The sequence below is a fragment of the Porcisia hertigi genome, chromosome 22 (genome assembly GCF_017918235.1).
Source record: "Porcisia hertigi strain C119 chromosome 22, whole genome shotgun sequence".
Lineage (NCBI taxonomy): Eukaryota > Euglenozoa > Kinetoplastea > Trypanosomatida > Trypanosomatidae > Porcisia > Porcisia hertigi.
The window spans coordinates 12,732-27,381 of record NC_090581.1 but is presented as its reverse complement, the minus strand read 5'-3'; the positions used below and the strand labels follow the sequence as shown (position 1 = coordinate 27,381).

The window sequence follows — 14,650 nt, the reverse complement described above, 5'->3', positions numbered from 1 at the left end:
AGGTCGTTTCCGCACCGCTGTAGTCGTTGTCTCGCGTGTCACAAGTGGTGATGTTCTCTCCTGCTCTCTGAGCTGCGCCATGGAGAACATATACATATATATATGTTTTTCTCCGTGTGTGCGGCAAGTGCCGCCGCTGGCAGCTCTCTTTGTAAGCTTCCTGCTCTTCCTGTGTTTACTTGTGCACATATCCTCGAAGGGGGGGGGCAAATATTTGTCTACTGCATGGATTCTGCGTCTGTGATGACGAGGCACACGCCTCGACCTGGAATCGGGCGGTGGGGGGTTGAGATCCAGTGCCCACTTTGTGGCATTGCTCAACATCCTGCCTTACCTGTTTGTATGGCGGAGCTGCTAGTCAGGCCCATAGTTCATTGGTGGATGGCGCGGCGTCGGTGCGATCTGCGACAGGAGGGCTGCATGTATGATCCTGATGATCGGCATATTGTACACGTGACTAGAACATATTTTACAAATGCTTCACTCCTTGCTCGCGGTCAGGGAAGGGGGGTTGGCGCTAAGCCACCTCGTAGATGTATGCTGTTGTGACTGGCATCATTGGATCGGATGTGACGCGGAGTTTCGCAGAGGTGGAGAACCAAGTCGCTCTCTGGTAAATAAGTCCGCCATTGCAGTACCACGCCACCTCCGTTGTCTTAAACCCGCGCGACGGATTTGCTGAAGGGGCAGTGCGAGGAGGGGGGGGGGGCAGGGGGCGCCCAGCTCACAGAAGGTTGTGTGGCAGAGTAAAATTGCGAATGGAAAAAGTGCATCTATGTCTGATGCTGATTGCGTTCTCGCGAAGTTTTGAGTGAACGTGAAGGGACGGGGGGGGTACGAGGACGTTCTCCGCCTCCCAGGACTACAGGGACGCCAAGGGCTCTCGCGTCAGGTGCACAAGGAGACTGTCCTCGCAAGGGGGTACAGCGAAAAGAAACGATCCTAAAGGAGGGCGACAGACCGCTGCTTTTTTGTTGTTGTTAAACAGGCTATGGGTGGATGTCCGCATACCCGACCCACCTTGGAGGAAATGTGCTGCGGTGGCCACCGTCAGGGAATGCGCGCCGCATCCCCCCCCCCCCCCACCACACACACAAACTACCTTCACGACATTGCGTGCATGTGAGACGGAGTAGCTGCATCGGTATCCCCGTCTCTTTTCTGCGTATTCGCCGATGACTTACACAAATACCTCAACATTCACATATGGTACCTCATTTGTCTACCCTGTCACGTTATATATGTTTATATACTCATGTGTAGAGGCACACATGCGTTTGCGAGCTTTTTACGCTCGGCTGTCCCAGGTACGTGTTGTTTCGGCCTAGTTTCATTTGCCTACATTTGGGGGCTCTGGTACAGGTACATGTTTGCACTCGCATGGTGTGTTGTAGATACCCACACACAGACATTTTTCTCTATCATATGTTTTCACCGCCAGCGTTTCAACGGGGACCCCAGACGGACACCTCGCAGGTCGCGCCCGAAGCGGAGGTGTGGCGACCAGCAACGGTGCCGTGGAAGCCGGTCGACACTCAGAAAGACGCAAGTTCAACCCCACCCGTGCAAGGGCCAAATGTACTCGCGTCCCACTCACCCCACCCGCGGCGAGCCTCTCCAACGTGTGAAACCAACGAAAGAAACGGGCGTGCTGGCGCACGAACTCCGGAGATGCCTACATGGATGGGACCGCCGGTATTGACCTCGAAAGCCGAGGAGAACAGTCCAACGGGAGTAGTGCCCAATATGGAGCAGCGCTGGGACGTCTTTCAGCGTCTCGCACAGGCTAGCGAGGTAGCGTATCGCGCGATGAGTGAATGCTCTGCACGTCATCGCGCTGACGCTGCCGCGCAACAAAAAGAAATCGCTGCTTATCAAGAAAGCCATCGCGCGCTCTCCTCGCAGCAACAGCAACGCCTCGACGACCTGACACGCGAGTGTGCGCAGCTTCGGCAAAGCGAGGCGGGTATGAAGGAGGTCGTTGCACACCAAGCAGAACGCCTCGTTGCTCTCGAAAACGCGCTCCAGACTACGAACGTGCAACTTGCGGAGATTAGGCTCGCTCACGCGCAGTGTGTTGCAGAGCGTAACAAGCTTCAGCAGGACTGCAAAATGCACGAGGTTCACACTCAGGAATTGCAGGCGGCTGTAGACTTTGCTGACGAGATCGTTCGCTCAATGCGGCAGACGGTGGCTGCGTGTGAGCGTGAGAAGAATGAAGCTCTCATGCAACAGTACACAACCTTCGAGTCCTACCGAAATGACCTGGTAGCCGTCTACGACAAGCGCGCAGCAGACGCGCGAGATGAATTCGCCACTCGTGTGGAGTCACTTCAGGCCCGCATGCTGGAAACGGTTGCAAAGCGTGAGGAGCAGCTGAAAGAGAGCTGGAATGAAACGCAGGTAAGACTGCGCGGCGAGTACGACGAGCTGGTGAAGATGGGGCGTCATCGATGTGCTATGATGGAGACGGAGCTGCGCGAACGAAAGGAACAGCTAGAACGTGACAAAGAGCACATGCGAGTACAGCAACGGGAGGAGATGGAGACAATAGAGCAGCACTTCCGTGCACGCGAGGAGACGCTACTTGACGACATCACTCGCCGCGAGCGTGAGTTGCGTGAGCGGGAGTCGGCTCTACGTGCTGCCCAGGCACAGCAAGAAGTCGACGTGCAGAGACGGCTTCAAACAAGAGAAACAGAGCTGCGAGCGGCCCACGACGCGGCGGTCAAACGCATGTCAGACCAAGCTGCTGCAGAGCGCGAGAAGTTGTCTGAAAGCTATATGGAGCGGCTGCAGCAGCTGTCAAACGCGCATATGGCACAGGAGCGGGAGCTGGAGCGCATGCACCGTGAGAAGGAACGCGAGATGGCGCAGCGCTATCGCCTGACCACGCTGGACGGCAGTGATCGTGCTGACGCTCGTGATCGAAGGGTGAACGAGGGTGCTGTGCCTACTTCCGACCTGGCGAAAGAATTGCTCTTGAAGAAGTTTGAATCGGTCGAGCAACGGCAGCGGGAACGCAATGAAAAACTGCGATCTGCTTTTTCTACGCGAGGGAACGAAACAGAACCTCGGCCGTAGAGGAGGAGGAGACGATTGAATTGTAGGGCATGAGTGCATGCGTGGTGCCGAGTATTATGTTCGTGTTTGATTTTCTGACCTGCCAAGATTGACAGAGTGGCTGTGGCCAGACGCCCTCGGGCACCGTATCACTGCTGCGTGGACTTGACATCTTTGTCCAGTATCGTTGCTTTGTTGCGCGCAATAGGGAAAAGAAGGCGAAGGCGAAGCTTTTGCCAGCTGTACCTCGTTAAAGATTTCTTGATCCTAAACTCAGCACTGCCTTGTTGCCCGCTTGGCCCCCCCCCCCCCTCCACTTCCCCCACGCACACACTATACACACACACACAGACCTCCAATGAAATCGGTTGGTGGTGTTTCGGTGCATTTGTCCACTCGCGCCACCAAGCCGTGGGTGTATAACTCCGCAGAGGCCCTTTGCACAGCTGTCCATCCCTCTCCTCTCGTTGTTGTTACAACATTCCGCGGGTGTGCTGTGTGTGGTCGAAAGGAAACAGGGCACTCCGTTCACAGGGCTATTCAGCATATTCTCTCCTACTTTTTCCATCTTTTCGACTTTTCTCCGTCCGTCCATTTTTTTTTCTTTGCTGAAAGTAAGCGAATGTGGAAACAGGTGAGTTCTCGCCTCAATATCATGGTGGCCCCATGTGTGGAGCAGCAGTTCGTGGCAGCAAAGGGTTGTCACGGGCTGGTTTGCAAAGCGGCAGACACCGTCATGGAGGGCGAAGTGCTCGCGGTAGTGCCGTACCTGGCCTGCATTTCACCCATCGTGGCCCTCGCATCTCCATGGGGCCAACAGCTCGCTGCCGCTTTGAGCACCTATACACTCGAGGAGAATGGGGTTAAGGTGTCGTACTCAAAGGAGGCGGCACTCACCACGGCGTTCACGGCACTCGCCATGCAGCCGCGCAGCCCACTCGAGGACTACTTGCGTCACATGCGACTAGACGAATGGGACGATGCCTCCCTCGCGGCTTCCTTGGGGCCGAAGCTGATGGCCCACGCAAAAACCATCGATGTCTTGAACACTGCTTTGGTAGCGCAAATACAGGAAGATTTGAGCCGCTGGCATATCCGCGTACCCATGGCCGACCTTGAGCGAGCCCACCAGGCGTGTGCCAGCCGCTGCGTTGACGTGCCCGGCGGCGAAGAGGTCTTTGGTGGACCGTCTTTAGTGCCGGTTGTGGATCTCATAAACCATGGCATAGTTGAACCCAACGTGACGGTGTACATGGAATCAACGCACCGCCTAGGCTCCTTGCTGCGACACCATAGTCGTCTGAACATCATGGATGACCTCATAAAGGGCAATGCCTTTTGCGTTGTGATGCGGGCCACAAGGGACGTGATGGGAGGTACCGAGTTCACGTACCCCTACGTTGACCCCACCGAGGACCCTTCTTTGTACGCCAGCAAACTATACTGGGCATCCCGCTTTCGATTTGTTCCGCCTGATGCGGGGTAGCTGCAAAACAGTGAAACTCAAAACTTGAGGAGTTGCTTTTTTTTTTATTAAGGAGCGTTACAGGGCGAGCGTACGCGCGTCGTCTTGGCATTTGTTTCGCCGTTCTTCGCTGGACTCTGGGTGGGTTGGTGATCACCCTACCAAACCAGCCGCTCTACGCCGCAGCTTGCGCCTATTCATAGGCGAGCACCTCAGGCGGCGTGAGAAACCTGAGGAGAAAAAGAAAGCGCTTCGAAGATTACCCCACCTTTTTTCGACTGGCTAATGACGCGTTCTGGTCAGTAGGCTCGGCAATGCCATTTGTCTGAATATCCCGCTACTTTCATTTTCGTCGTCAACAGAGAGAGTCCCTACATACACCTGGCAAATTCGCCGGCATACACCGTCGTATACACTTCTTGCCTCTACTCTGCTTCTCTTCGACTCACCTTTGCTTTTACCCGCTGCCTATTCTCATCTCTTCCTCACCCCTCACCCGCTCCTGTGTCCTTGTGTTATGCGCATCAGGATATGAACTGGTTTGGTGATCCAGAATGTCTCGTTGTTCTCCCGTGTCGGTGCTGTGGGAAAACCTTCTAGAAGCAGCGGCAATGGCGCCTCCATCAGCGTCTGTTCCCCGCAGCCATCGACACCAACGCCACGCGCGACAGAAAGGGCGCAGCTTTCCGCGTTTCTGCACGTACGCCATGAAGCAGTGCGCGGGACAATATTGGTGTGCAGTTCCCTGCCGCCCCGAACGGGCGTCTATAAAGAAGCGAGAGAAGAAAGTGACCTTTTCGCCGATTGTTTCGGTGGTAGAGTTCACAGTGGTTCCCTCGCGTTAGCATCTCGAAGCGGTGCTTTAGGCACATATCTCGTTGCGGCAAACCCAAACGAATATATATATATATATATATATATATATATTTCAGTTGTCTCTTCAACGTCCGTGAGTACATGGTCACAGTTTCCCATCCGCCGCCTCCCACACGCTCTTGGGAGAAGCCCCATCAAATGACTTTTGTGCGTCGTGGATAGCTCCCCACCTCCACCGCTTACATCTTATCGCTCCTTGTCGGTTTTTGGTACTCGCTCTTCCCTATTCCCTATTCCCCATTTTCTATTTTCTCTTCTCGCATACCCGCGCTCACATCTTAACTCCGTCTGCAACAGTTCCTCAGACCGAAGACCGCCACAAAAATGGTCGCCGAGAGCAAGGCTGCGAACCCCATGCGGGAGATCGTCGTGAAGAAGCTCTGCATCAACATTTGCGTTGGTGAGAGTGGTGATCGCCTGACGCGTGCCTCGAAGGTGCTTGAGCAGCTGTGCGAGCAGACTCCGGTGCTCTCCCGCGCTCGCCTGACCGTGCGCACGTTCGGCATCCGCCGTAACGAAAAGATCGCCGTGCACTGCACCGTCCGCGGCAAGAAGGCTGAGGAGCTGCTCGAGAAGGGCCTCAAGGTGAAGGAGTTCGAGCTGAAGAGCTACAACTTCTCCGATACTGGCTCCTTCGGCTTCGGCATCAGCGAGCACATCGATCTCGGCATCAAGTACGACCCCTCGACCGGTATCTACGGCATGGACTTCTACGTCGTCCTGGGCCGCCGTGGCGAGCGTGTGGCGCACCGCAAGCGCAAGTGCAGCCGCGTCGGTCACTCCCACCATGTCACCAAGGAGGAGGCAATGAAGTGGTTCGAGAAGGTCCACGACGGCATCATCTTCCAGGCGAAGAAGAAGAAGACGATGATCCGCCGCCGCCGCCGTTAAATCCGGGTGCTCTCGTGTCTACTGAACAGATAAAGAATCGTGATGTGATTTTTTTTTGATTTTCTTCTTTGAGCACCCAAAAAGACTACCTACACCCCTTGACACGGGCCGCCACAGGAGGCAAACTTGTCACACCCCTCCTGAGGTGCACCATGGAAAACGGTAAACGTAGCGCTGCAGCTCCATAGGAGCTTGGCGTCCATGTTACATATTCCTCTCCTGCTGGCTGGATTTGCAGAAACCCCTTGGCTGAGCGCTACTTTTCTTTTTAGCCACTTGCCTAGCTTGCTGCTCCCCCCCTCCCCTCCCCTCCCCCTTCTCCGGCCGCCGCCGTCGCCGCCCGGGGTGTCACCTCGCATTGCTTTACATTGCTCACTCACTTTGATTTCTTCCTCCCCTCTACTCGCCGGTCCTTCTCTGTTTACTCTCACCGCCACGTTTGTTTCGCCAGCCGTCGTGTCGTAAGAATTACATTTTCGCTCTAGCCTACTTTATTGGCAGCGGTCGCGTCGCCAGCCACCTGGTCAGGGTGGCGGTTCACGTGGGGATTGCTCATTCCCCTTTTCTATAATCCTGGTCGCTTCCCCTTTTTGTTCTGATCGCACACGTGCCGTTCTCCAGATCCTAAACGGGGCTGCTTTCCCTACTGTGGTGTAGCGTGGCTTTGTGCAAACGAGACGATGGCCCAAATAGAGCCCTGTTCTACACCCACGGTGGTTGTTCTCGACTGTAAGGAGGTCGGCGTCACTATCAATGTACAAAATCCGCCGACCGCGGCGAACTTTCTGGAGTACAACCGCGTGTGCACGACGCTAGACAGCGACTTTCTCATGCAACCCATCAATGAAGCGCAGTATGACAGCGAGACACAGGCGTGCGTCGATCGTGTCTCCAACGGGCCCACATCCTTCTATGAACACTACGTTAGTAAGCCGACACGCAAGCGCGGTCTGGCGGTCGGATGTGAGTGCCCTATGGAGTATGTGGGTATGAATGAGGATCTGCTGATGCCACCGACACAACGCGACCTTCCCGTAGCGGGCGTGGCGCCGGGGGCCTTTTGTGATCCTGTGACGCGCAGACTTGCAACAGGCCGCATGCTGCCCTGCACTGAGGAGATGCTACTGATGGCACATCGTCTGTGAAATAGCACGGTGCTGATCCCCCTTTCTGCTTCGCACCCCCCCCCCCAAAAAAAAAAAAAAGAAGCATGGTGTTCAGGCACAACGCACTGCTGCCCCAGCATCGACTTTCTATGAACGCGTCGTATTGGCGCATGCGGGCTCGCCATTCGCCCATGTCTCTGGGCACGCGCTGTCGAGCACGGCTTGCTCGGTGCCCCACATCCAAGCAACTCAGCCGGTGAGCGAAAGAGAGACCAGTCGCTGACAAATCAAGGCAGGCAGACTCGTTCAATCAGTGGACTGCCGAGGAGGGGAGGGGAGAAACACGACGAAAACTGTCCAGCCTCTAGCCACCTCTCTCTTTTTTTAATCCCCAACTACATCGTGGAGTCTTGCAAACTTTAATAAAAAGACTCGCCAGTCCACACGCTCCGGTTAAAGTAGCCCGAGGTGAAGGAAGGGTACGTATGTTCTCAGGGCGAAAAGAGGAAGTGAGCGGTCCGGGGCGTGAGGGGGGGGGCTGGCTAGGCCGTTTTTTTTTGTGTGTATGATCATTCCGCTTGTAGTGCAACCATTCTGTCCGTTTCGACAGACCTTTAGCTACCGTTTCCCTGTAGCAGCTCCTTGAAGGGGGGACCCGCAATCATCACGACAACAAGCTGTTGTAATAGTTGTTCAATACTGACCGCAACGCACAGCGTGAGGGGTCGAGCGGGGGCTTTTTTTTTTTGTAAGCCCTTCTCCGTGAGACGGTCTTTAGCAGTGGCAACAGAGAGGGAGCGACTGTGTAGCTGAAGGTCGTTTTGTTTTGTATTCGACTTGTTTGTGTCACAGTAATGTTTGGAAAACATGGAAAAATCCCCTGCTTGGTTTGGGAGGCCCCTCACTTGCGGGTTCTTATGCTGCAGTCCGTATCTCTACGTGAGCCTGGCTGCAAGAAGCCATCCGTTCCGGGCTTCTCCGTTTCCCTCGTCCTCCGCTCCACGGGGGGAGATTTCGCGAGTGGGTTAACCGTTGTCGACATGAATGAAGGCCGTTTCGCGTCTCCACGGGGCCCGCAGCAGCCCCCTCCCCCCCCCCTCCCCTTTCCACCTCCTCGTTCTGCTGGCGGCAAAGGCCATTTTGATATCAAGGGTAAAGGTTCTTTGTGCAACACAATCCCCCCCAGCGTCTCTCTCTGTGGCTGGAAGTGTAGTTGGGCTTGAAGAGGTCGACTTCGATCCACGAGAGGAGACGGTTTCAGTGGAGCTCTGTCCTGTACTCCTTTCCATGCGCAAGAAAAAAAAGAATAACAACAACCAAAGAGCCATTCCCAGCAAGTGCACTGAGGGCGTTTAATTTGCGCAGCTGCGTCTCCTGTGGCTAGGTGGCATACCCATGAAAAATGGAATTTTTTTTCCGGTGAGCATTCTCCTCGTGCTTCCCCGCAATCTTTCCCCAGATATCTTGGTCACAGAGGTGTGGGTCAAGTTAGCACATTCAACGGAGACATCGACTGCGCAGTGGGCACCGCGGTAGTCGTCCACACGTCTAAGGGGGTGTACGAAACTGTAGTGGTCTTGTGTGTGCTTTCTATTGGGCTCCGGGTGAGTATCCCCCCTGGCGTGCAAGGGCTCCCGCTCCTTTTGAGACGGATGGGGAGTATTTTTGTTTTTGCCCGTCGCCCCCCCCCCTCTATGCAACTCTCCACGCTGCACTGCCGCTTAACCCGAAATCGCTGCTAATTAATTATACTCTTCATGAGTTCTTCGATCCACACGAGGTCCCGTGTCAAACTGCGTCTGGCCCTCCTCTATTGCCTGCACTCTTCATCGTTTAGGCTAATCCCCCCCCCCCTCTTTGGGGACCTTTACGCCAACGCAGAAACAGCAAGCATTTTCTTTTGTTGTTGTTGTTGCTTGGATGTCCGCGCTTTGTCGTGCCTAACGCGTGTGGCAGTGGCCCTTTAACATTCCCAGCGCTGCCTTCTCTTCTGGTGTCGCTGTGCGGAAGCAGTTGGCTAATACCTGTGGTAGCTGCTCCGGTGCCAAGGGCTCCACACAAGGTGGATGACTCCGAAGCGTTGGGCATCCCTGGTGCGAACATCGCCGCGGGTGGGATGGGTGGGGTGTACCACTCTACTTGTCTGCGAGGGTCCGACTGAGTCATGGAAATTCTCGCGTCTCCCCTGCGGATACGCACTGCACTCATTTGAACAAAAGCTTCTCCTCGCAAAGCCGCCATTCACCCTTTTCCACCTTCACCTTCCCCCAACCTCCTTTTTCTCTCTTCAGATTAAATCTCTCGACCCCTTTCCCCACTCGCTCTCTCAAATTGAACCAAGCATCCACACAACTGGCACTTTGTTCGTGTACGAGAGCTCGTATCGCATCCACGACGCACAACAAACCGCCCTCTGTGCTCAGCAACGTCCTTTCTTCGCCTCTTTTCGTCCCCCGCCTTGGACGTTATCAATGGCTGACGTTGACAAGAAGTCCGGGCCAGGGCTAGCGGAGGTCGAGATGGGCTCCACCACCCTCGAGGGCAGCACCACGAAGCGGGAGGAGAAAGCCGCGGTGGTGGGCGGCCTATTGGAACAGACTCCAGCAGCCAACGGCGAGGAGGGTGAGCGTTACATCCGTGACCTCAAGACTCTCGATCGCCTCTTCAAAAGCACCGTTGTCCGCAACAGCTTTTTCCTGTGGATGGTGGGATTCATCAACAACTTTCATTACTGCCTCATCAACTCTGCTGCCTCCGACCTTGCTAAGTTTTACGGCCTGAAGAACCTCATGCCCCTCATCGTCATGGCGAACGTCGTTTTTGGTATCTTCGCACGGATCGTGAACATGTGCATTGCGACGCGTGTGTCCTACAACGTGCGCATCACAGCGATGACTGTCGCTTCTGTTTTGGGTATCCTTCTTGTCAGCTTCGCGTCCCAGCTGGGAAATCATCACAACGAGTTGTCTTTCACGGTGATGCTCATCGGCGTTGTCTTCCTTGGCACGGCTTCAAATTACGGCGAGTGCGTCGTGCTCACCTTCTTGCAACGCTACCCAAACTCCATTGTCGGGGCGTGGAGCAGCGGCACTGGAATCTCCGGCGTCGCCGCGGCGCTGATCTTACTGGGTCTCAGCAGCGCCAATCTGACAGACCAGGAAACTTTCCTGGCGACCCTTCCTTTGTGCATTGTCTACTGGCTGTGTTTCACAGTAGGCATGGTATCCCCGCATAAAGTGCTTGTTGCGACGCTCGCGAGCGGTAAGAAAAAGGACATCGTTATTCACTTTCTTGACGGCGACGATGAGGAGAAAATCTCCATGCTTCGCGAGAAAACACTAGCTCGCGACGATGTTGTCAGCGTGACGGACGACTACGAGATCAAGATGATCATGAACTTGCTCGGCGTATCGTGGCGCCGCTCGCCCGTGATACCAATGCCCGAGCTGGACGCGGAGGAAGTGGAGCCGGAGGATGACTCGTACCACCCACGCTGCTGCGGGCTGTTCTCGCGAAACAACGGGGTGTGTCGCTGGTGGCGTCGTAACGGCCCAGATCTGGTCCTCATGCACAAGGCAATGCTGTGGTTTTTCTTTAACCTCGCCGTTGTGTACGTTGCAGAGTACGCTGCACAGCTTATGGCGGACTTCAGCTTTTATTGCGAAGAGGGGTGGAACAACAACTTTTGGTTGCGAAAATCCTACGTTGTATGCCAGTTCTGCTACCAGCTCGGTGTGCTCATCTCGCGCAGCTCGTTGCTGATCGTCAAAATCCCGTACGTGGGCGTTATTTCGATTATCCAGGTCATCAACGCCCTGGGCTGGATCATTCAGGCCAATGTGCTTTACATCAAAGGGCACACAAGGGATCGACAGGTTGGCATGTCCTTTCTTTTGTTTGGTTGGATGTTCTTTATCGGGCTGATGGGCGGCGCCTCCTATGTGAACGTTTTTTATCTGATCCTGAAGCGGAGCACCAAGATGCGAGAGCGTGAGGAGCGCCAGACCGTGTGCGCATACCTCGAAAGTAAAGGCCACGACGTGAGCAATTTGGAGGATGCTGAAGGCCATTCCCGCACCGAAGGACACAGTTGCGACGCGGGCGCCGAGCGTTTCCACGAACAGTCAAATCCCAGTTACAGCGGGAAGAAGGAGCCTACTCGCCCGAAAAGCCGAGACCTCAGCGATTCACTGCATGGTCATCTCAAGGGAATGGACCTAACCAAGGAGGAGCTCGATGAGATAACCGCTATTCACCGCAATCTCAACGACGTGTGGACCGGGCGCCGCGAGGCTGGAATGAACATTGGCGCCCTGTACGCGACCATCGGTATTACGATTGGGACAGTTATCGACCTGATCTTAACCAACACAGTGGTGAAAGGCGGCCATAAATGCTAGCAGGCCGCCGTCGGAGGTATAGTAGGAAAGAGTATCCGTTGAGCATACAGTGGATCTGAAACAAGGTGATGGTGAACGAAGTGTCGCGGTGTAAAGACCACCTATAACCTTCATTGTGTGCGGTGGGTTTCCCTTCTCTGAGCGCGACTCCTCGCGTTGTGAGGTGTCATGGCTGTGATTGTGTTACGCCCAGTGGTATTAGTGCGTTGTCTATGATCCCCTCCCCCCAAATTCAGAGACACTGTAGTATTCCCCCTCCCTCTCTTCCCATCCCCCCCCCCTCACTTCGGTATATGAGATATAGCGTTTTTTTTGTTTCAAATGTGTCACCAATTTTCCAATAAACTGCGTGTTTGAAAAGTGAACAGCTCTGGAAAGGGATTGGCGAAAAAATATTTTTCTAACGGATGCAATTGTTCTCACCATGTTGCTATACATTGCGGAATAAAGCGAGTGGGGATTTCGGCTTTGGCAGGAGCGCACCCATGCGTGCCGCTGCTCCTGCCACCTGGGTCGATATTCCATTTTTTTTTTCGCAAGTATTTCTCCGGTGATAATGTGATGCGCATGGGATGCCGTTGCCTGGCGTTTAGCGAGTGGTAAACTTTGTGAGACCTCCACGTCGTTATTTTGTCAGCACATGACTTTTAACCGCGCTTGTGTGTCTTTTTATAAACGATGGCTTTTTAATATATGTATTAAGAATTTGGGATACTCTTTTTTTTTTGTTTTTTTTTTTCCCCGGCTGGCCCCATGTCCATGAGATGTGCTGAGGTGGTGGCCATTCGGTTGGTGTAGCCTTGTGGGACTCAAAACAGGGCCGGTCGCATTCATTTCAGAGTCCCCATTGTAGCTGGTGAGCGGGACTTATTTTTCTGTTTCTTTTTCTCTCAGTCCCAGGAACTGCAAAGGAGAGGCTCACTTGCAGGTAGCAGCTTCGAATATTGCAAGATAGTCTGGTGAGCTGCGCAACTTTTCCCAAGGAAAAAGAAATTCTGTAGTGTGCTTGTTTTTTTTTGTTTCCCCTTCTTGTTTCATTTTTTATTTTATTTGGCAGAGTGATGCGAGTTCGGTCCCCCCCCCCCTACTCCGCCCAACTGTGTTACTGCCGTTGGCTTGTGGTAAACGGTGGTTTTTGATGCCGCAGCCTAACGGTAACAATGTTGGCACTTGCCATCGAAACCTCCTTCGGAATCGATGGGATTTTTTTTTTCAAAAACGGAAATTAGGTGAGACCACCGTGGGCATATACTGTTGGGTCGCGGTGTCCATTATTTTAGTCTGCATGTAAGACCTTTAACTTTCTCCTAGCTGTGTCCCACTGTATGGTCTTCACGCTTGTTGGGGGAAAAAGAGCAGTTGCCGGTAAACTTTTTTTTGCTATTTGTTGCGGAGTCCGCGCTGCGCAGTAAGGCAATGGAATCGCCAAAAGGGGGTATGCAACATCACTTAAAAGCCTCCCCCCCCCCATTTCTATCGCACTTAACGACAAGATGCTAGCCAGTGTGTCTATGTTGAGCTCGTGTGTTTTTTTTTATGGGTTTCTTTATAAAAAGAAGTCCGTGACGTTTCCTGTTCCCACTGTTCCCCGCTGACTAACAGCCCATGTTCCTCTTCTTTTTGTGATGTTCCACTTGAGAAACGACGTAATGGAAAAGCAAACTATCCCGACGGGGCCGTCTTGTGGATCTGTGCACTCGGAAAACGGATCAAGTTCAACGGCTGCGGCGCGGAAAGAGGTTGTGCTGCACCTGCACAGACCTTCGCCTACAGTCACCTTTCTGATCAAGACGTGACATTACTGCGCGTACCCAGAAGACCTACGTCATTTACCATTGCATCGACATCGCCTTTTTTTTTTGTCTTGTTATCTCGTAGTCTCTGTGTGGCACGTCTCCTTGCAGCTCTGTATGTCAGGGTAACGCTTCGTTGGTGAAGGTGTCCTTTCTTACTACACACACACACGCGCGCGCGCGCACGCACACATCTGGCGCTTTGACGTCCTATTCATTCACACGCGCAGCGGCAGTCATGGACGGTGCATCTGCGATTCGAATCCTGCGGTGATGGCTCAGCATCACTGGTGCTAGTGCCTATACTCTCCCGCGTTTTTTTACAGCTACATTGTGTTAAGCCCTGTCGGTGAAAGCACAACGTGCTCTTGACTTCTTTCCGCGGGGTCTCGAGCGCTCAGGAGCGACTTGCCCGAACTCTAGGCCCCAGCTACATCCATAAGGACCCAATCATGAATATCAGTAGACGGCTTTGCACGATCACGAGTCCACGGACAGGGTCGGAAACGTGCCAAACTGCCGGCTGTGCAGTTCGCTAGGCGCTTTTCATCTCCCTGGCGAGTTCATGGGTATCCCTGTCATTTGGCCCCAGACTCTGTGGCTCTGGGATAGACGAATGCATCAAGTGTGGCCGCCCAAAACATCAAACCAGGGGAAGGAGTCGTTCCTCTGCGATAGTAGGCACTGCTTGATTTATTGGTGTGAAGACCTCATGGGATAATTGGGCTTTCCCCGTCCCCCACACGTTCAGCTATTAGCGAAGCCTGGTAGCGCTGAGTGGGCGGTGGGAACTTCAATGCATCGGTTTGACAAGCGTGTCATGGCTCTGCCATGCATGGACAGTACTCGGCGAGGGTGAATGCAGCCACGGCGTGCTGGAAGCGTTTCAGAACATACTGCTCTCAATTCGCAGTCATAGTGGATTGACGCACCCAGCGCCTTTCGCGTTGTAGCCGTGCTCAGTGAACCGCCGATGGCGGGGCTGCGGGTCTCCCCAAGCGCACTTCAATATTTCATTTTTGCCTCTCACGCCTATCGGCCCCCCCCCCCCCGAAC

General features: G+C 54.1%; 6 protein-coding genes across 6 annotated transcripts; all 6 read left to right on the top strand.

The window, feature by feature from the left end:
• Positions 1-1,425: 1,425 nt before the first annotated feature.
• JKF63_04335 (uncharacterized protein) lies at positions 1,426-3,084 on the top strand (the record flags this gene model as incomplete). The annotated part of the gene is made up of 1 exon (XM_067900321.1): positions 1,426-3,084. One exon carries the CDS (start codon positions 1,426-1,428, stop codon positions 3,082-3,084), a length of 1,659 nt encoding a protein of 552 aa, XP_067757150.1.
• Positions 3,085-3,685: 601 nt separating this feature from the next.
• Positions 3,686-4,549, top strand: JKF63_04334 (uncharacterized protein; the record flags this gene model as incomplete). Its single annotated transcript, XM_067900320.1, has 1 exon — positions 3,686-4,549. The coding sequence occupies one exon, from the start codon at positions 3,686-3,688 to the stop codon at positions 4,547-4,549; it is 864 nt and encodes a 287-aa protein (XP_067757149.1).
• A 533-nt stretch (positions 4,550-5,082) lies between these two features.
• Positions 5,083-5,373, top strand: JKF63_04333 (uncharacterized protein; the record flags this gene model as incomplete). Its single annotated transcript, XM_067900319.1, has 1 exon — positions 5,083-5,373. The coding sequence occupies one exon, from the start codon at positions 5,083-5,085 to the stop codon at positions 5,371-5,373; it is 291 nt and encodes a 96-aa protein (XP_067757148.1).
• A 355-nt stretch (positions 5,374-5,728) lies between these two features.
• JKF63_04332 (uncharacterized protein) lies at positions 5,729-6,295 on the top strand (the record flags this gene model as incomplete). The annotated part of the gene is made up of 1 exon (XM_067900318.1): positions 5,729-6,295. One exon carries the CDS (start codon positions 5,729-5,731, stop codon positions 6,293-6,295), a length of 567 nt encoding a protein of 188 aa, XP_067757147.1.
• A 680-nt stretch (positions 6,296-6,975) lies between these two features.
• On the top strand, positions 6,976-7,440 carry JKF63_04331 (uncharacterized protein; the record flags this gene model as incomplete). Its single annotated transcript, XM_067900317.1, has 1 exon — positions 6,976-7,440. One exon carries the CDS (start codon positions 6,976-6,978, stop codon positions 7,438-7,440), a length of 465 nt encoding a protein of 154 aa, XP_067757146.1.
• Positions 7,441-9,872: 2,432 nt separating this feature from the next.
• Positions 9,873-11,801, top strand: JKF63_04330 (uncharacterized protein; the record flags this gene model as incomplete). The annotated part of the gene is made up of 1 exon (XM_067900316.1): positions 9,873-11,801. One exon carries the CDS (start codon positions 9,873-9,875, stop codon positions 11,799-11,801), a length of 1,929 nt encoding a protein of 642 aa, XP_067757145.1.
• Positions 11,802-14,650: the final 2,849 nt, after the last annotated feature.